This window comes from Argiope bruennichi, chromosome 8 (assembly GCF_947563725.1).
Source record: "Argiope bruennichi chromosome 8, qqArgBrue1.1, whole genome shotgun sequence".
In the NCBI taxonomy this organism is placed as follows: Eukaryota; Metazoa; Arthropoda; class Arachnida; order Araneae; family Araneidae; genus Argiope; species Argiope bruennichi.
The window spans coordinates 107,484,503-107,506,801 of NC_079158.1; the positions used below are offsets into that span (position 1 = coordinate 107,484,503).

Here is a 22,299-nt window from a genome sequence, read left to right on the forward strand (position 1 = left end):
CTCGGTTCCTTTTGACTCAAGAGCTAAGATTCGGAAAGTTTCCAGTATTACTTTTTTAATCGCTAAAACCACCAAATTAATTGACAGGTCAACAAACGATCGCCAAGTTTGTCGCCAAACCCTGAGATCACTGATTGGCATCCAATCAGCATCCAATAGAGCTGATCGTAAAACGGTCTTTCCAGTGATTGCACTAACCGTTCTGGGAAGCAACATGACAGATTTGTAACAATAATAAGTGAACTCGATTAACTACAAAAATCAAAGAGCAAAGTGGATAATCTTTGGCACACATTGTTTAACAACTGAAATATAGATACTTATCAATGTTTGAACCAAATCTTGATCGTCTGTCGTTCTGTACTATCGCGTGCATGTGAACACAATTACTCATGAATTCAATGAATAAAATCAATAAAATTTGCATGTGATGTAGTGTCTTCAATTGCAATTCTCTGTCAGATTCTGGTGTCAACTGGCCGGCAAAAAGGTGTCGAAATATTTTCGCCATAGATTCGATAAACATGCTAGATTCACGCAAAAGAATTAAATTTCGTAACTATCGTTCACCAGTGCCACGTTAGGTATTCGTGGCCTTACCCAAAATCATAATCCAATTTTATGTTGAGGAAAGGGGATGAAACTTTTATTGGAGGATATACGAGAAAGATTCGGGTAGACCACTTCCGGGGATCCAGTGTTATTTTCTAATGCTTGTTTTCTTTAGTTGCAGCTGTGTTTAAAAAAAAAAACTTCTAAAAAGTTTTGTTATTCATCGCTTATGACGTGTATTCTCAAGGTAAGTTGCAAAATAATGAATTTCTGGTTCTATAGAATGTAACGGTTACAAGTAAAATCAAATTTCCATTTTTTGGGTTCTTTTCTGAGAAATAGAATGAAACAGACATTTAAATAATAAAGAAAAAAACTTTATTTTTCATTCATTTGGAATAATTCATTCTATAACACAGATGAATATTAAATTGAGGGAAAGTAATAGATTTCCGTCAGTCGCATAATATTCATTATATTTTGTCAATTGAACGAATGTCATTTTTAATGAATCTGCCAAATGATCTACATAATATTAATTTTTATGAATGGAGGTTGATTAGAAATAACGATTTCAGACTGTTTGATGTCATGTATGGGAGAAACCAGCGGGAGAGGTCTTCACAAAGATTTCTCGCATATTTTCCAGTAGAGGTGCTATCCCAGAATACACCTGGCATGACATTGGCGTACAATAGATACGAAATATTTAACTTGAATGAAGCATTTTTTATCGAATCCATCATGTGTTCCTTGGCGAGGTTTTTGGCAAGAACTCCCTGGCATGCAGTGAATAGTATCTCAAACTCGAATTTGTATTTCAGACGCATTTTTCCCAACCAATCGAAACAAAAATTTGAAACTTGTTGAAGCTTACTTGAAAGCTAAACTTGTAGTTACAAAATTCCACATCAGGTTTGATGCATTTCAATCCGTTTTCGAGTTATGGCGTTTGCATGCTTTTGAAAGCACAGACTGACAGACGAATTTAGCTCACATTTTGATAGGTGTCTAAACTATGGATGTTGTACCGAATTTTAACTCTCTAGATTTTTCATTTGGAGTTCATTTTGTAGTTAGCGTGTTAACGTATATTCGGACAGCGAATCAGCAGACTTCCTTTGAAGGGATTTTGATCAAAATTTCAGAGATATCTACAAATTTGATGTAAATCCTGTATAACAAATTTCATGCTTCTAGATGAAAGTGGTTTTCTGTTATCCTTGTCACAGAGGGGTAGACGGAAACAGGCATTTCCCAAAAAAACCAGGAAGATCTTAAATGTGAAGATACGTCAAAATCTAGTGTTCGAATTTTTTTACGATTATAATACTTTCTCTGTACCTCGTATAGAGAAAGCAAAAAATATAAAGTGATTTTTTTTGTGATTATTAATAATTACAATCTACTAAAACTGTGGTGAATGCGGAAGTGTAAGATGTGGCCAAATTGCGCATATACAGGTGTAAAAAATGAAAATGACGAATAAATTCAACTTTTTTTTTTTTTAGAAAATGAGCATCGTTTTGCAGAATTCGATAAGACAAAACGTAGTTTTATTTTTAAGTCGAAAAGTATTTTTTGTTTAGTTAATTAAAAATATAAACATCGAAAATAAACAATTAAATCTATTTTTTTTTTCAAAAATTTCCAATCATAAATACAAATTTTATAAGTCCAAAAACCCTGTTATCCTCGTCTTGGCCCACTATTCTTTGCTATAAAATAGCAGTTGTATTAAAAAATAATTTTAATGTATTTTTAATAATTTTAATGTGCTGTATTTGAAAAGTCCATTTATATAAGTATCAGGTTTCTAGAAAGTTTCCAAAGTACAAATTAAAATTTGGATTCGATTTAATTTTTTTTTGATTAAAAATACATTTGTATATTTTTTAGGCAAAAATTTTCTTTCATTAATTTGATTCTTTTATTTCAATTTTAATTAATTTAATTTAATTATTTAGACTTAAATTTTCTTTCTGATTTCCACTCTTCTCATCATTTTCAAAACCGTCGAGAAAGTTTAAACGAGGCTCAGACTCATCCTTTAGGCATTAAAAGTAATCATTATAAATTAGTATTATTTTTATAAATGTATTGCAAGCTTAAATAGTACACTACACTTTTAAATCTCTGGTTGTATTTGCTTCACTGTATTCGAATGCAGGTCGGAGATTATGTTATTTGAAACGACATTTTAAGGCTTTCAATTTAAAGATTTTATACTATGCTTGGTCGTTGTTTACAAAAACAGAGAATATCACTGTTGTCCGGAAACGGAAATCACGTTACTACTGATCGCCATGTAAATATTCTTGTGACAAAATACATGGATTTTCTTTTTCATTTAATGGATACCTTAGATTGTGTATTGAATAATATATTGTTAATTTTATTCAAGAATAATATTTGTTTCAACAACAGAAGCTCACAATTTCATGAAAGAATTTAGAATAATTTTTGCAGCTAAAAAATACGGAAATTTTGAAGGGGGAAAAAAAGAAAAAGAGATTGAATCTTTAAATCAAAGCGACATCGCATGATAATATTTTAGACTTGACTCGGCTGTTTTCTTATCGTCTTGGCCTTGACGATTAGACAGACACTGGAAGTTCTGAAAAAAATATTTATCAATAAATTGCCTTCAAAAATGCTATTAAACCCGTAAGTGGACTGAAATTTTAAGTTTTAAAACCAAATGTGAAGTTCGTTTATAGGAAAGCATTGTTTTATTTGTGCATTCTTTAAATGGTTTATAGAATTGTCATGAATTTTTATTTTTCTGAAAGATCACGTAGATAAATCATTTACACCATCAACCTTTCATGCCTTATCTGCACCATACTGTAAATATTGTTATAAATCTGTAATGTTGCATTCCCCGCATGGTTAGTCCGATCATTGAACAGACCGTTTTTACGATCAGCTCTGTTGCATGCTGATCGGGTGCCTAGATCGGTGATCCTAGAGCTGGGCGACAAATCTGGCGACTTGGCGACTTGGTGAAAAAATAGATATTACTGGAAACTTTCAGAATTTTTGCGATTGAGCCAATAGGAATAGAGATATGCCTGATTATTTCAGAACTTTCTCCGCCCGCCTCCGAGAATATTAAAGGCTAGCGGTCTCAAGCCGAAATCAGTCGTAAAACAAGTCGTAATCATGGAAAAGGCCAATGGCGAAGATTTGGATCAGTCCAGAGAAAAGCAAGTGTTGTGTGGAGCTCAAAGGATTGCTGAACTGAGCTATGTGCCAAGTCCTGGTTTTTATTGTACAAGCAGCATCGTATCGTGTGTAGAGTAGCCAGTCGTCTCGGCAGTTGGATACAGCTAAAGCAAGGCGACAGTGGTGAATTGCAGATATTTGGAGAGACCGTAGAGTGAAGTTACGTAGATTCCCTCCTTTTGCTGAATTCTGTCTGGCCGCTTTGTGTGCTGTGGGTGTTATTGCTACTCATTACTACTTGTGGGCTACTGTTTGTTGTAGTGTGCTGCTGTTTATTGCCTGTATTCGTCTCGGCTGTATATTTGATGTTCTTGTATTATTGTCTTCGTTTATTACTAAAGAGCGGTTTATTTCATCGACCAACAAATCCGGAAAGAACCCCGAAGAATTCCGTAACAATATGGTAAACAAATTGGATTTTTTTTTTCATTACAGCCATATAATCAACCATTCAAATTCAGAATAAAATTGGTCGGAAAAGTTACGTTGTTACAGAATTTTCCTTCTTCGAGTCTTGCAAAATTCCTCATATCTGATCATAGAACAACTAAAAAATATTTTTTATATACAAATTATCGTTCAATATAAACTGCGAAAAAGAAAACAGCTATTTTTTGAAGATTTTGCAGCATTTATCGTCTTTTATAACTATAAAATAATAACAATTAACCCGTCTTTATAAAAATTTCCATCTGATTAACGTTTTAGAAAATTATTTCTATTTGTTTTTCGAAGAGCAATGAAAATAGATTTTACAATAATGGCGCCATCTAAAAATTAATTTTCCTGAATTTTTAATAATACATTCCATACTATTTCCAATTATGAATTGAAATATATTAAAGATCAGTTGTTGTTATTGTTTCTAATGACATTTGCCATGGACAAGCTCGTTGACGAAGTCAGTGATTTTTAAGCCAAGGGAGCATCTCTTGTTTTTTATTTATATTTATATTATATAAATTATTTATATTTGTTTTTCGAAGAGCAACTTCTTATCAAAATATTCAAATAACAAAATATGATTTTTGTCAAAGCAACAAGAAATTCTATCGAAATTCACAAACATCAGTAAGTAAAATCAATCAATGATTAATTAAATAAATAATCAAATAAAAGAATAATTAAACAAATAAATAATATAAAATTAATAAGTAAATTAAAATTTTCAGTGAGAAAATGAAGATGAATTTTGGAGGGAAGTGATAGAGGAACCAAATAGATTGGGAGTGATTCTGTTTGAATCGATTTGAACTGCGATCAAACCAGATTAGTTTAGCATCAAACCAGAATAGATTTAGGATCAAACCGGATTATGTCAGCCTTGAAAACTCTAAATTCAAAGGTAAAAAAAGTGATCTCCAGTCTTCAAATCCATCAACTAGTTGCAAGTCTCCAAATTCATAAAATTATATCATAATGCAAAATACGAAACTTTTTCCTTAAATTTCAACACAAAATTAGAGAATTAAATATTTTAAAATGTAAATTAATTAATTATAAATATGACAAATTTTAATAATTCTGTAATTATTATTCTTTTTATGAACTGTAAATGCCAACTTCTCTGTTAAATAGACTGCTGAGCATATAAATAGCAATTGAGTAACAAAAATCTGTTTAAAAAAACCTTTGCATAGCAAATTTTATGAAACTTATTAACAAAAACTGCATTGAAATAACATAAAAATTCTTTTTTTTTTCTTTGCTTTTCTTTTTGCAGTAAAATTGATATTTTTTTTAACTAAAATATGCTTTGATGTTATTGAGAAAAAGCATTAATATTTCCATTAATTATTAATTAAAAACTAAGAAGAATTTAAAAAACTTAGATAATGAACACCTACTTCCCAATAATTAAGTATATCCTGATAGGGAAGCTGAAAGCACGATTGGTTTGCTCTACAAAACGTTTCAAAGACTATGAAAAATTATATTTCATTGAAGACCGCTCCGAGATTTCCAGCTAGTAGTGACAAAAATATCATGCTTATAATATAAAGACATATTCTGTAAACAAAATATTATGAGTTTCATAAAATAAGTTACACATAAATTTAATTCATTCTTACAGTCTAGAATTTTGCTTTTATCTTTATTACGTCTTAGGTGTGATTCGTCTATCTTTATTTTATTTTTCGTTTTGCTCCTAATTTAAAAGCAATAACATGTCAATTCAGCAGCCTTAAATATATACTCTTTAAGTAAAAATTATATGAATATAAAATTGAAATTGTTGAAAAATTCGTTTATTTTTGATTTGAAAGTAGCGCAAAAACGGTTCGTGTTCGGCTATATAAATCGTAATAAAGGGAAAATTTTAAGATTCCGATTCATTTTGAATTCAAATTCAATTTAAATAGGTCCATACTTTCTTAATGGATACATACTATTCAAGAAGTACCTGCATTCTCAATCTCACATCATACACATGTAATTAACAGATAGCATCCAACTTATAAACATATTATATTATAGTTATTAAAGCTGGCTCATTTAAAAATCCTGATTGTGAAATTCAAAATCTTTTCGTTGCATTTAGTCTACACCTCTACAGATGAACGTTTATTCCTTCTTTCAAAACTTCTTGAATTATCACGTACTGTTACCAGAGTAATCCCTAAAAAGGGAAAATCTAGCGAGCGTTTTGCCTGTCCGATGGAGAATTCAGTCAGTCTGGATAAATGCAAAGCAGATTGAATTTGGAATCGATAAATAGCCATAATAATAATTTAAAATAGCCCTATAATTATTAGCTCTATGCTTTTAATGTTTTCTATGTTGAATCCATGTCGTTCAACATTCGTAAAATGTGTGTCATGAAATAAATAACCAAAAACATGTAGCAACAGAAATGTGTATTTAACACGTACCTTGCTGTATGTATGTTTAGCTGTTTGAATTCATTTGGTTTCTACTGCTATGTTAACATCGGAGAACAAACGATAAAAATTTCAAAAGAGTATTCATTACCACCTGTGGATGGCTGCCGATTCATAAACAGCATAGGTTTTTACCATTGATTCATTGCTGGTTGGTGAATTTCTGAATATTATAAATTAATTTTAATATCGTTTGCTTAATTTATCTAATATTATATTTCATTATTATTACAAATAAGTAAAATCTTTTATATTAATACAGAATACTGCTTTTAAAAATATCTGTCTCCTAATTTGACATTGCTTATAATTGTTACTTTATCACATTATCATGTTGTTTGATGTCCGAAAGACACACACCATATAATTTCAGAGTTTCTAAGAATTAATTTTTAATTTGAGATTTTGGGAGATTATGACATTATAACTTCATCATCATAACTTCTGAAAATACAATATCACAGATTTTATATTAAAGATTATTTTAAAATTTTAAAAATTGCCTTTCTATAATGCCAATTTAAATGCTATGTAATTCTTCTCGTTTGGCAGTGTTAAAGATTTTTCAAAGTATTAAAGTTGGTAAAAAATAAAATTCATACATCTAACATTACTTTTTAAAACAATTTAACACGGTGTCTTTCATATTTATAAAGACTAAATTTAGTAATAATTTTTTCAGACTTGCTTATTAGCAGGAATTTTCATTTTCAATTTTTTTTTTTTTTTTTTTTTTTTTTTTTTTTTTGCATTTGAATACCCTTTATAAAAATGCACTATTTTAATATAATTGGAACTTAATTATAATTATTTAATTCATTTAATGAAATTTTGATTCTTTACGAATGACGTCAACTATCAATAATTTTTGATAAAAAAGAAACTGGTTGTATGATTCCATAATGTTTGTAACATTATATTGAAGGCCTAATAACAGAAAATAATTAAAATATAAAGGCCACTTCTTAGAAATGCATTAAAATAAAATAATATTTCTACCTTTTAGCTTACTTCCAAGAAGATGCATTAAAAATAAAAAATTTACATAATTTCTTTATTTTGGTATTTTTTTAGAGTCTCAAAATAGTTTAAGTAAAACGAAACCAATTGAATAGTGCACATATAATCTGCATTTAATCGTGTTAGTTTACATTTCAAAGTACTTGATAAGAAAGATATCTGTGTGATAGTTAAGAAAACAACAGTACCATTGCTCCTGTAGCTGTAGATAGACTATATATATATAAATAGTGTTAAATGTTGATACGGGTCCAAGTGAAACAATGTGGAGCGTTTGAAACATTGCCTTTGATGTAAGTTCTACAAAAATTTTGCATTTTTTAAAAGATAATAAGAGGATACATTCGACATTTGTCAGCGAATTTTGAAAGCGGAAAAAAAAAGACCAGAATAGTCAATGTTTAACAGTCTCGAATTTCAGCAATCACTTTAAAAAATTATTTTAATCTGATAAGGCTTCTAAGATGGTATACTGTTTATTACTTGCTCAGGTATGAAAATTGTTTGAAGTGCTTTCTAAATCTTAGATTTTAGAACTTCCGAATGTATTTGTTTCTTATCTTATTAATTAAGGTTAGTACTGTCTACGAAACTCTTTTTCTCAATTTTAATTAGATTTTTAATTAAAAATTAATCATTTTCAACAATAACTTCGGAGCATATAATGACACAAAAATTAGTTTTATGCCTTTTTAAATACAAAAAAAAAAATATTTTAGAGCTATGAATGTTAGATTTTTTTACTTAACCTTAGTAATAAAAATTAAATAATTATCATAATTTATTTTGCAAAAAGTAGTTTAAGACATTTTTACAAAATCCGTCTGTCTGTAGAATTGGCTTTTGCTGTATAGAGTAGGGAAAATTAATCTCGTAATTATTATGAATTGAAGTTTTTAAAGTTAATTAAATTGAGATTTAAAATATTCCCCATGTATTTTGAATTATTTTGATATAATTTTTATGAATATATAAAGTTGAATTTAAAAAAATCCGCGAAAACTATTTTATAGCAAACGACAAAATAAAGTTGCTTTTTTAAATAATAGCGTTAATTGCTGGTATTTGTTTTAAATAAAACGACATAAAATAAAAAAAAAGTTACGCACATAATTTAATGATTGATATATTTTAATAAGCGGAGGCCAAGAAAACTGAATCGAACTTTAAAAAATATTTCGAAATCTTCTAAACATTGTTTCGAAGATTTCAAACTCTGAATTGAACCTCAAAATATACGAAATGAAAGTTCCAATTTCTTTCATTTTCTGCATTTAAATACTCCTATTTATTAGAGACAGTAAATTATTCTAAATATTATTTGAAATTCTGGATATCTGTTGCTGAAAAAAATACTGTCCCAAAATGAAATCTGCAATGTGAAACACGGTACAGAGCTTATATGAAATCCTTAATATGAAACAGAAAATGTATCTTTATCTTACGATTTTCAAAATAATCAATCATTGCGATATGAATGGCAATCTGAACTCTATTTCAGATCAAAACTGTTATTTTAGGTATTTAATATTAGGAATTATAATAAGTGCTTAAATAAAAATCTTGGTTAAAAAATTGAAATAACTGCTTCTTTGGCCCAGCATTTCAAACTATGATTGAATGTAAATTAAAATAAAATATCATGAAAGACAAATGATAATAACAATAATAATTGTAGCATAATGCTCTGCCCTGAAATATTCCTTTGTAAAGAGTAATAATTTGCGATAAATAATATTTAAATGTTTGAAGATTGGATCGAATCTTCCCAAAGTGCATTTAAATAAGGAATAATGTATAATATTAAGAAGAAAATACATGTCGGTTCCAAGAATTTCTTCTAAACGGAAAAACTAGCCCTTGAAATTTTTATGCGACATTCTGAAATACATTTCATAAATGGCGATATTTTTAACTATCAAAATTAATTTTTCTTAATATATTTAATTAAAAATTGAAAATTAAGATAATGTTCGTATTTTTTAGCCAATAGCTAGTGAAATATTTAAAAAAAAAAATGGCATTTTTACATCACAAAAAATGCAAAATCGCATTTGCACCTTGTTAAAGAACAATAATTTATCTTTTTAATGACCTTAAATTTATACGATTCATTTTTTTCTCTCAATTTAGCAAACTACTAAAAAAGGTTTTCAAAACATTTCATAGTTATCAAATTTAAACCATTTTTTGTTCGTTCGTTTGATCAAATAAGAAAACTGAGGATTTTTGATTGTTAGGCAATCGTGAGACATTAACCAACTCCACTTTTATTTTTTGTTTTTCTTTCAAATTTTAAATAATTTCGGCAGAGTTTAGCTAAACTTTATGTAATTAGATTAAAATCACCTTTTCATCTTAAAATTTCATATAATTAAAAATTAAGCAAGCCTTTTGCATTATTCCATGATAGATTTGAAAATATCACACAAAATCTATTTTTTACACCATATTTAACTTAAAAGAGTTTAGCTTCTCAGTTGCATCAATCTCTCTTTCTTATAATTTGTTTCTCTTATTTTAATAAGTTTTTCAAAATCAGTTTTATAACAATATTTGTTTATGGTTTTACAACAAGAATACTCGAAACTTTTTTGTCAAAACAGATTAGAAGAATTCTGGAAGATCATGTGGAGAAAAATTTAAATGCAGACGATTCGAAGTTTAAAAGCAGAACTCTGGTAGAATATGTCAAGAAAGGTTTAAAAGCAAACGAATAATAATTTATATCAGAAGTAATTTATTTTATTCACTTTAATGTTTTATTACAGAAGAATTAATTAATGAATTTTCAAAATAGTAATTGAAACCTTCCTATGCTAATTCAAAAAAAAATTTGAATTATTTTCTAGCAAATACTAATATTTTATGGGAAACATTTCTTAATAGTAGTTTTTAAAAATAATTTGATTGAAAACATTTTCTCTTTTTAAAACTAGCAATCAAGAAGTCCGATGTGTTTCCAAGTCTGACACGAATGAGCTTGAGTGCACGAATAAATTTTCCACACTTTTTTCTAGATAATTTAACATTTATATAAAAAGACTATTAAAAGATTTATATTATGCATGATATTATGAACTAAGTGATATCACCAATAAATCTATTTAATTTTTATTGCAACAAAGTCTATTGTCTAATTTTCATATTGTGAAAATATCCATATTATAAATAGTCCTTAATTAAATTATTCTTTTCATCAACAGGAACATTCCAAAATTTTCATTTAAGCTGCTATAAATTGTGTGAAATTCGGCAAAGCTTTAGTTAATGGCACAAGAATGGAAATCCCAAACCAAAACGCAAGTTTTAGCAAATTAAGAATCATTAAAAATTTGACTGCAATATCTATATCATTTCTATTGATGTTCACTGCTTGTGATGGTTTAGTTATGCTCCAAACGACTATGAATAAAGAGGAAGCGATAGGCACGGTCGGTCAAGCTGTCATACATATTACTTATGGAATTTCGTCTTTATTACTTTCTAGTTATGTTAGCAAGAAACTTGGCAGTAAATCAACTCAGCTTTTGGGAATGATTATGTATTTGCCCTACGTTGCAGCAAATTTTTATCCTTCGTGGATTACTCTGGTGCCGTCAGCCGTCATCACCGGTGTTGTTTGCACTTTACTTTGGGGAGCTCAATGCACATATTTCAATGAATGCTCAGTTCTCTATAGAGACGTTACAGATGATTCCACTGATTATATTCCAAGTCCTGTGATCACCTATAGATCTGGTAAAGGAGAGATAAAAGAACTATCTGCAAAGGATTTCCTGCAAGAAGCAGAAAAAAGTCTAAACTCTCAGGGAGATTGCGAAAACTCTCTAAAAACTTCTCCATCATTTCATCTGCCATCAAACAAACGTTCTGAACCTGGAAGTGAAACAGAATCAAATCGACAATGTTCTGAAAGAACTTCCAAAAAAACAACTGAATATGTTCAAGATTTTGAAAACATAAATTCCGAGACAATCAATAATCATAAATTATCTGAGGACATCCAAGCTATTGAGGAAAAAGAAAATAAACCTTTTGCGTTGCATACAAAGAACAAGATGGAAAATAATCATAATCAAAAGTCGAAGTCTCTTAGTGCTGTGAATTCTTTGTTTTTCGGCTTCCATGGTTTGGCGTATTGCTCTGCACAAGTGTGGAGCAATTTAATCAGTTTCTATGTGCTTGCCTCAGAACATACTGAAAACTATCATAAAACTTCAAATTGTTCTTGTGGGGCAGATTTTTGTAATACTGACCAAGAGTGTGTCAATTCTATGATAGAAGAAGTGCCCTCAGATATCAGACAGTATTACACAGGTTTATGTTTTGCTTGTGGGATCCTAGCTGTGCTACTAATTTGGATATTTGTGGATCACTTAGAAAAATCTAAAAAGCAAGTATCTTTATCGTGGAATCATATCTTTGCCACCGTTAAATTCATCCGTAATAAAGAACAGCTCTTTATAATACCCCTAACCATTTGCACCGGCATGGTTCAAGCGTTTTATATGGCTGATTTTACGAAGGTATGTTAAAGTTCATTTTATACCATTTAATGAATCTGTTGTAGAAGTAAATCAATCACTCTAACAAAGGCAAAAAAAAACAAAAAAAACTACTACTCACATTTCATCTATTTGTCACTGAAAGTTCGAAGGAAATTTATACCATCAATAATTTAGAATATTTTGCCTCCTTAACAATACTTATTTCATTTTTGCGCAATTTGTCTTTCAATTATTATTCATCCTTCAGAAAATTTATCTCACCGTATTTTGAAGTGAAAAATTTGGAAATAATCCTTAGCTCAACAGCTTTAAGACAATTACCCTACCAGAAATGTTTTTAAATTCCTCTTTTATTTTAATAAGCCTTTTCACAAGGCTTATCTTTATTCTTAAAGTAGAAATGGAGTCATTTCAAAACTTTGAAATCAATTTGCACTGACATTGAAATAGTGATTTAACATGTCGTAAGACAAAAAAGTAAAAATAAAATAAAACGGTAGTCGCTCAGACGGAATGAAAATATAGGAAAAGAATACTTTTCCATTAGTCGGATATAAGCAAAAATATCACCAAATTATTTTGATCTGCGCCAAAAAAAACCGGTACCAAAAAATGTTTTAGCATTAAGATGTGCTCAGATTGGTGGATATCTAAATTTTCGCTTGCGCTTGGCTAACTGCAAAGTACCAGGAAAAGTAAAGCTTTAACGAGCAAGTGAACTGAATTTCACTTGCAGACACAACAGAAGTTTCGACCTTTGAAAAATTACTAAAACAATGCCTGTTTTCCACAGTAAGTTCGGAAAAAAATTCCAAAAAGTATGTTTTTACTCTCTTTTAAAGTTTAAATGTTTACATTTTCTATAACACCAATTTAATTTCTGTCAATTATCATTTATATTTTTAAAAAAACATTTAGTGCAAATGACTCTGAAATAAGGAAATTTATTGGGACTCCTTTACTACGCAACTTCAATATGTTGAATGACTGAGTCATTATGTGTTTAATTCTTTTTTGTATTAATACACATCTCCTGAGAACTCCTTTTCTTTGTTTTGAAGAAAAGATTAAACAATGAAACTAAACGAAAAAAATATTTCAAAACTGAAGAAAAATTAAAATAAAATCTACGATTACAAATTTCAGGTTATCATGTGAGAACATTATTACTTTTAAGTCATTACTTGTCTTAATTAATTTAAGTCATAAAACAGTTCAAACCGATTTGAAACAATCACGAAACTTCTCTATCGGTCTCTATCCCCCCTCGATCTGTTTATATATGATTTTATATAAAGAGATCAATATATATATATATATATATATATATGTATATATTGATATTTTTTTTAAACTTTCATTTTAAATTTTTCTAGCTGGCAAACAAAGATTTGAAGCTCGACCGTTTGGAGATGAAATAATAGCTATGATGTCATAGTTCTATGTCAACCTTTTAAAAACGCATCTGCTGTCAAAGAAGCATACGTAATAATAAAACAATACTGGTAAAAAAAGGTCAACCTTTTAAAAACGCATCTGATTTCAAAGAAGCATACATAATATTAATGCAATACTGGTAAAAGCAGTATTGCGTATAAAAATATATGCGATTAAAAGATGATGATGAAAATTGCCACTTATGCTTTATTTATTGCCTACGTGATTTCAAGTTTCAAAACCCTTAGCCAAAACAACATCATGTCCTCACATGATAATAAGTGCACCACTCAAATTTAAAGAAAAGATACTAGGAAAATATATCTTTCTTGAGAAAATAAAATATTCCTTATTGGTCCTTATTCCCTTAATGAAATATTCCTTATTAGCAATAACAATACATACGAAGAGCTTTTGCAAGAGCACATGTACAAAATTCTAAGAGCAGATTTCAGAAACAAAGGCAACATGTATTGTAACAAGAAAATTATTAATTTATTTTATTTTCCAAGTATTTATTAATGAAAAATTAATTGTTTAGTTAATTGTTTCTCAAAGTGCCCTGTAAAATTTTCTAACACTACAGCGTTTGTGATCAAAATTTGAAGTACTAATATTATAAACTAATAAAGAAAAATTAGCTTACCGCAGGTTTTAAAACCATCTGTAACTTACATTCAGATATTAATTTTTTCTAAAAAATATTTCAAATAATAAAAAGATATTATTTCATAAGATTTACAAAGGGCATAGATATAAAACTACAGAAAGATAGGACTGCAGATGGTAAAATTGTTATAATATTTCATAGAAAAGTAATATTTACATTAAAAGAATTACACATGAAAGGATTTTAATCCTGGGAACGCCAAATTATATCTAGTTTCTAATTAAATTTGAATATTTAAAAAAGAATTTTAATCTACAAAAAATTTTGAACTGTTAGAGAAAACACAATATTTTTTTGCTTCTAAATAAATTGAGATTGATCTAAATATAAATTTTCATAAATGTAGAAATATTAGAAAATATATGTTAGAAACATTCCCAGTGTCAAGGAAAAAAATGGAAAAATTCCCAGTGCCAAAATATAAAAATATCCTTTCAAAAATATATCTTAAATTCGTAATTTTCTTTTCTTAGAAAGAAATAAGAATATATTATTCTTTCTGAATAGAATAATTGTTCTGAATAGATTATATCTAGAATAATTGTTTTAAATAGAATAATTGTAGAATAATTTCTTTCTGAATAGAATAATTGTTGTAAATATAAAAATTTTAGAATAATTTTTTTCTGAAAAAATAATGGTAGACTAATTTCTTTCTGAAAGAATAATTGTAGACGAATTTCTTTCTGAATTGAATAAACTTAATAACTTTGAACAGAAAGATGTTATTTTCTGTTTTTTACTAATCACTGAATGAATTTATTTGTAGTCTTATATCGCATGCTCTTGGAGTACTTCACATATTGGACTGGTTTCTGTCTTTTACGGCATTACTTCCGCTTTATCATCTATGATATCCGGTGTGTTGAATAGACTAATTGGAAGAAGAATCGTTTTAATTTGCTGCCAGATTATCAACATAGTGAGTCTAGTCCTGCTTTATTTGTGGACTCCCGATGCACAACAACCTATTATGTTCTACTTGGCCGGTGGAATATTTGGCTTTGTAATTGGAATATTCCATTCTCAAACGAAAGGTGAGTATGAAGTTTCGTATGCTATATCATTGGAGAAAATTAAAAATAGTTAACCCTTGAGAAGTTTTGACCTTGGACAATTTCTATCAAATTATGAGATATATGGCAATTTGCCAGTACTTCCCTATTTGGTTGTACGGTGCTTTGGATGCAATTTTCCTTCCTATATAAGAATCATTAGATTAGAGTTTAGGTTAATGAGTTCTAGAGGTTCCGAGGTTTTTATTTTTTACATTTTTCATTCTTTAATGCACTTTAAAATAAACTTGCATTAAATTAAAATAATATGAAGCATTTAGCATCGTAATAATTTTAATTTCATCTGTAATGGCATGCAACATTTGAATCCTAAGTGGATTAATTTTAGATTATATACAAAACATCACATTTGGAAGATTTGAGTCTAGCCAATCATAGAAACTTGAAATCACCAAAAACGCAGTACAGCATCAAAAGTATGAAGTAAAGTATGTACCTTTAGTTATGTCCGAAACGCTTATTCATGTTGGCACTTAAAGTAAGATTTTTGGTTGAGATCAGATTTATAGTACGGTGGATTCTTCCTCCAATATGGTAAATCCAACAATTATGCTTGATGGGTATATTGCCGTAACTTCGCCTTGACTGCAAACGTAATTGCCAATGTACCTAATGATCATATTTTATAAGGCATTAAATATTTTAATGTTCTAAAATAGACATATCCATGTTCATGTGTTTTTTTATTACAAAAATGTTTCAGAATATCCTGAGGTTGCTGATTTCAAAATTGTGTTGCTTCTGCCGTATTGGCTCTAAATTTTTAAATAATGAATAATCTCAATATTTCAATGATGTCTTCGGCCAGTAATATATTCTGATTTCAGCTTATCTCTTTACCTGTTTATTTTAAACATTATATTATTTTACTCCTAAATTTAATATCGTAATAGGAACTGTGTACTTAATTCATTATTATTAATTCAGGTTCTTGAAGAAAATTCGATACTTTAATATTCTTATTTTTGGTCTTCTTGTTAGTATTTAGATCTTTACGCTTTTCATTGACATTTGTCAACTTTCTAGTTATTATCTGGGAGTCGAAAGAGAATCAGAACATTTCAGATTTTTTTTATAGTTGTTTTTTATTTTGTTTATGATGCGTCGTGGCAATTGAAGGTAACAGTAAGTAGTATCAAGTAAATCGATTACATGTTCGTTATTACTGCTATATTCTAGAAGCTATTGTAAGCGTGGTAAAATCAGCTGAATATAGAACAGATAGTTTGTATATTTATATTGTAATATTTACAGCATATTCTCTGAGGAACATTCACAATTTGTAAGAGTTCAGTTAAAGACGTAAAAGTGCTTTATAACAGCACACTTTTGTATACTTTTATAAGTATACAAAATATCGTTAACGAATAAACATAAATTACGTATTGCTAAATTACGATAATTGAAACGAAAAAAAAGTTCGAAATCACCAAACGGTATCCTCGTGATTCTTTGTGATGAAAGATTAATTAAACAAAAATAAAAAGTCAAACGATAAATTAATTGCGTCGTTTGAAAGCCTTAATTAAAAGTAAAAAAACCAAATGATAAATTTATAGCGCCATTTGAAGGTGACGTCATTTTATAGAAATGCCGCATAATAATCAATAAGACATATTTTAAATGTACAGTGGTTCAAACCTTACACCTTACTTTTACTTGATAAATCCGACTTTCAATAAAAAAACATATTACCGAGAAGTGAAAATATGTTTTAATTTTACACATAACAGATGGTTTAATTTAAAGTAAAAACAAAATACAATCAACGAAAAACTTTTAAATTGAAGAGTTTCAGAAGCATATTAAATAAACATACGCAAATTTTTGTCTCAAAAAATTGAGAATACACCAATGAAATTTTTGTAATATCTGGCATGCTAAGAAAGTAGCATTTGACATTACGTGCAGTGTGTTTGGGGTAATTGTCTTTCTGGAAAATGAAATTTCCATCTAAACCCAAATTTTTGGCACTTTCCTTTATATTGCTGCGAAGTCTATCCAAGTAAACCTATGGTTTATAATGCCATCTATAGGAACTAAATTACCCACCATGTATAAAGCCTTACAACCCCAAATCACGACAGAAATATAACCATGTTTAACTATAGAAGGTAATTCTTTTTCGATCCAAAGCAGTGTTAGGCTTTCTCCATACGGTACGACGGCGGTCGCTGCCAAGAATTTTGAGTATTCTTTGATCATTAAATATAACTTTCTTTGAAAAACTGGTTTTCAATCCGACTTTTATATCCTTCTCATTTCATTTCTGAAATATTCAGCACTTACACTTCTGCCTATGATTTGAAAAATTTCTGCAGCAAGTTGAATGAGCCATATGGTTGCAGCAATCTAAAGGAAAGTGCTAAAAATTTAGATTTAGATGGAAATTTCATTTTCCTGCAGGACAACGACCCCAAAAACACAGCACATAACGTCAGAATGTGATGTCTTTTTCATTTTAAACTGCAATTACACACACTGCCACTGTCCACCGACATGAATGTCACGAAATGTCTGTGGGCCACACTCGAAACAGTGGTCAAAAAACACAAAATTAGAAATAAAACCCATTTAAAACAAGTGTTGCAAGATGAATGGGGTAAAATATCTTCAGATACCCCCGAAAATTGATTCGATAAGTATCAGGACGTTTAAAAGCCATTATAAAAGCCAAAAGACATGCAACTAAATATTGACACTTTCTTTATAATCGAGATATTACAAAAACTTCATTGGTGTATTCTCAATTTTTTGAGGCAAACACTTGCTTATGTTTATTTAAAATGCTTCTGAAATTTTTCAATTTAGAAGTTTTTCGTTGATTGTTCTTTATTTTTCTCTAAATTAAACCATTTGTTATATGTAAAAATAAAAACATATTTTCACTTCCCGGTAATGTGTTATTTATATGGAAAGTCGGATTTATCAAGTAAAAGTAAGGTGTACTCGCAATTGTTTGTGCCACAACGGAAATCATCTCCTTCCCTGACAATTTCCTATTCTTTTAAAATTTAGGAGGAATATTAAAATGTTAAAATGGTTTTGTACTAGCTCTATTGTCAAGGACATCAGTGATATATTTGAGTTGATCTCAAGACGGTCATCTTCTTTGTGGAATAATGAAAACGATATACGCAATACGATTTGCGTGACAATAGGGTACACGGATGTCACTGAAAAGAAAGTGAAATGGCCTTAAAAAGATATACTTGCTTTATGAGCAAAGAAAACTTTCAGAGAGAAATTGATTAATAAAAATAAGAGAATTATCTTAGTATCCTCTGAATCTTCTATTCATAAAATAATACCTTTTGGAACTCAATAAAGATGGTGATTGCTTCCAATATATTAGCAAATTCTTCATCTGTGCAAAGAAAGTCCACTCAAGGAAACGGTTAACGATCCTCAAATTCATAAATTCATTAAAATGCAATAAAGGTTTTGGCAACTGTAATTAAACTGAATCATCTGATTGGTCACCTTTCATGTTGGTTATTAAGGTGTTTTGGAGAAACCACAAAAAAAAGTCAATCAGAAACAACACAAAATATATTAAAAAATACCTCTAAATCATGACGTGGAAATATGAGCATAAACTACATTTTCTACTTATTTGCTTGGTAAAATATTTGAACAACATCGGGGATTTTAGTGAAGACCAATATGTGTGGTTCCACCAGAATATCAAAATAATGAGAAAAAAATGAGTTCGAAATCAAAAGATTATGGTAAATTATTTCAGGGACCCTCCATACAAGATGTCCACCGGACATAAAAAGTAATCATATAAAGAGTGCCTTTTTTTACTTTTTTGAAAAATTGCAATGAATTGAGACAATACTTATGATTATATAGTGATATAGAGATACTTGTACCATAGTCAATACTTATATCATAGACAATACTTATACCATACTTATAGATAGACAATACTTGTACCATACTTAGAGATAGACAATACTAATTCCATATTTAGAGACAGATAATATTTATACTATACTTGAAGATAGATAACTTATACCATACTCAGATAATATTTATACAATACGAAAACATAGAAAATATACCATACTTAGACAATACTAATACCATACTTAGGGATAGACAGTAATTATACCATAGATTGATTAGATTGTTACAAAGAAGAAGAAGGTGAACTTATAACTGGCTCTCTTACGCAAATAAATAATTTTTAGAAGTTTATTTAAAAAATTCTTTTTTTTATTTATTTTAGCGCTTTATGGAGTTTTCTTCCAAGGAGAAGAAGAAACAGCCTATTCCAGCTGCAACATGTACAGTTCCATAGGATGGGCGTTACCATTTGTCTACAGTGAATTCTTTTGCACTTCAATCAAACTGTACATCATGTTTACAATTTCATGTTTGGGATTACTAGGATATTTACTGGCTGAAAGGAGTTTCAGCAGAAGAAAAAAACAAAATGAAACATTTAAATAAATATCTACTGATTAATTTGTTTTAATTATTCGTATAGTAAATGTTATTTTCTACTTCATAGTCTTATATAAATCAAACTTAATATCATACGCTTATTTTTTTAAGAACAGAACTTTGCAATCCATTTTTCACTCGTATCCAAAAATACCAGATTTCTGAAATTTTGTGCAGTTGGTGGTTCCATATGAAATAGAATATTTTAATTATTTCAGACTTCTTGATTATCAATAAATAAATTAATGTAGCTGAAAATAGATTTAACAACAACGGCGCCATCTAAAAAGTAATTTTCCAGAATTTTTAATAATACATTCCATACTATTTCCAATTATGAATTGAAATATATTAAAGATCGGTTGTTGTTATTGTTTCTAATGACATTTGCCATGGACAAGCTCGTTTAGGAAGTCAGTGATTTTTAAGCCAAGGGAGCATCTCTTGTTTTTTATTTATATTTATATTATATAAATTATTTATATTTGTTTTTCGAAGAGCAACTTCTTATCAAAATATTCAATTAACAAAATATGATTTTTGTCAAAGCAACAAGAAATGTAATCGAAATTCACAAAAGTCAGTAAGTAAAATCAATCAATGATTAATTAAATAAATAATCAAATAAAAGAATAATTAAACAAATAAATAAAATAAAATTAATAAGTAAATTAAAATCTTCAGTGAGAAAATGAAGACGAATTTTGGAGGGGAGTGATAGAGGAACAAAATAGATTGGGTTGGGTTTAGGATCAAACCCAGAATAGGTTTAGGATCAAAACCAGAATAGGTTTAGGATCAAACCGGATAATGTCAGCCTTGAAAACTCTTAATTCAAAGGTAGAAAAAGTGATCTCCAGTCTTCAAATCCATCAACTAGTTGCAAGTCTAGAAATTCATAAAATTATATCATAATACAAAATACGAAACTTTTTCCTTTAATTTCAACTAAAAATGAGCATACAAAATGAGAGAATTAATTATTTTAAAATGTAAATTAATTAACTATAAACATGACAAATTTTAATAATTCTGAAATTATTATTCTTTTTATGAACTGTGAATGCCAACTACTGCTTTGTTAAATAGACTGCTGAGCATATAAAAAGTAATTGAGTAACAAAACTCTCTTGAAAAAAAAAACCTTTGCATAGCAAATTTTATGTTTATTAAAATTAAGAAAAAAATTGCATTAAAATAACATAAAAAGCCATTTTTTTTTTTGGTTTTTGCTGCAAAATTGATATTTTTTAAGCTAAAATAGACTTTGAAGTTATTGAGAACAAGCATTAATATTTCGATTAATTATTAATTAAAAACTAACCAGAATTTAAAAAAGAACTTACAAAGCGAACACCTATATGGAAGCTTAAAACTCCAATGATTTGCTCTACAGAAAGTTTTAAACGGTTTTCATATCCGAAAATTTACAGATAAGTCAACCTACAAGAATTTTCATAATAAAATAATTTTTTAAGACGATTCTTAATATTTCGATCTGAGCAATCAATTTATTATTTGTTTTTGATCAAATCAGACATTGGTGGTGTTAGCTTTTTTTTTTCAATGTCCAGAGTATATTTCATAGACATTGAGAGTAATGTACACTGCTATTCCTTTAAAAAAATGCAAACTTTCAAAACCTTTCTTTAAGCACAATGGATCAAACATTTTACTTCATTCTGATTGAAATAGCATTAATATTTTGCACTAGATACATCTGAATGATGATGCAGAAAATTTGTATATAATCACACTATGTATATTATCGAGTTCTTTGCAATATGATCAAAGGCGATGAAACATTCATTATCCGAGCAGCTGAATATTTATTTCCTGTAGTTTTTTTGGAAAGATTTATCGACTTTCATTTTAAGGAAATAAAAATATGTACAGTTCAAAATAAAAAAGAATTTTTAAATGCATGCTCTTATTCGTGTAGTACAAAATCAAAATATTATTTTATTTTGTTAAATTTATTTAATTATTATTAATTTGTCTAAAACGTTGACAAAAATTTGTTTAGACAAATAAATTAAGTTTCTGTTGTTTTATGCTGTATGTTTTTTATTAATGATTTGTAATTATAAATATTATTAGAAGTGTAAAAGCATTTACTTTTTTCAAATTTGTACCACTCGTATCAAATACAAATTTAATTAAATTAATAGATTAATAATAAAACAAGTGCTGAAAATATTTTTTAAAAATGTTTAATTTTAGAGCAGACATTCAAGTCAAAAACCTTTATAATTCAAGTACATTCAAACTTGAGTAAGTTGTGTGGGAAATTAGGCTTCAAAGTTATCGAGGGAAAAAAACCACATTAAAATTTCTGTTAATATGAATTTAAAAAAGTCTAACTAAGGTTTCGAGAAATCTTGACTTCAAGGACCAAAAAGTAATGACACCCTAAATGGGGTAATTTCCTGCCCAACTGGCGGCACTGGACTGTGTTTTGAATAATG

At 28.7% G+C, this 22,299-nt stretch overlaps 1 protein-coding gene across 1 annotated transcript; it reads left to right on the plus strand.

Moving 5' to 3' along the window:
- Window positions 1–6,738: 6,738 nt before the first annotated feature.
- LOC129980713 (protein unc-93 homolog A-like) lies at window positions 6,739–19,855 on the plus strand. Its single transcript, XM_056091096.1, has 4 exons — window positions 6,739–6,813; window positions 10,889–12,211; window positions 15,070–15,337; window positions 19,614–19,855. Exons 2-4 carry the CDS (start codon window positions 10,964–10,966, stop codon window positions 19,835–19,837), a joined length of 1,740 nt encoding a protein of 579 aa, XP_055947071.1. The 5' UTR covers window positions 6,739–6,813; window positions 10,889–10,963; the 3' UTR covers window positions 19,838–19,855.
- The last annotated feature ends 2,444 nt before the right edge of the window (window positions 19,856–22,299 follow it).

Excerpts from the sequence above, each read along its gene's own strand:
- LOC129980713 (XM_056091096.1), top strand. The coding sequence starts at position 10,964 with ATGGAAATCCCAAACCAAAACGCAAGTTTTAGCAAATTAAGAATCATT. Across the intron at positions 12,212-15,069 it reads ATATGGCTGATTTTACGAAG|TCTTATATCGCATGCTCTTG; the intron begins GTATGTTAAAGT and ends ATTTATTTGTAG. Across the intron at positions 15,338-19,613 it reads ATTCCATTCTCAAACGAAAG|CGCTTTATGGAGTTTTCTTC; the intron begins GTGAGTATGAAG and ends TATTTATTTTAG.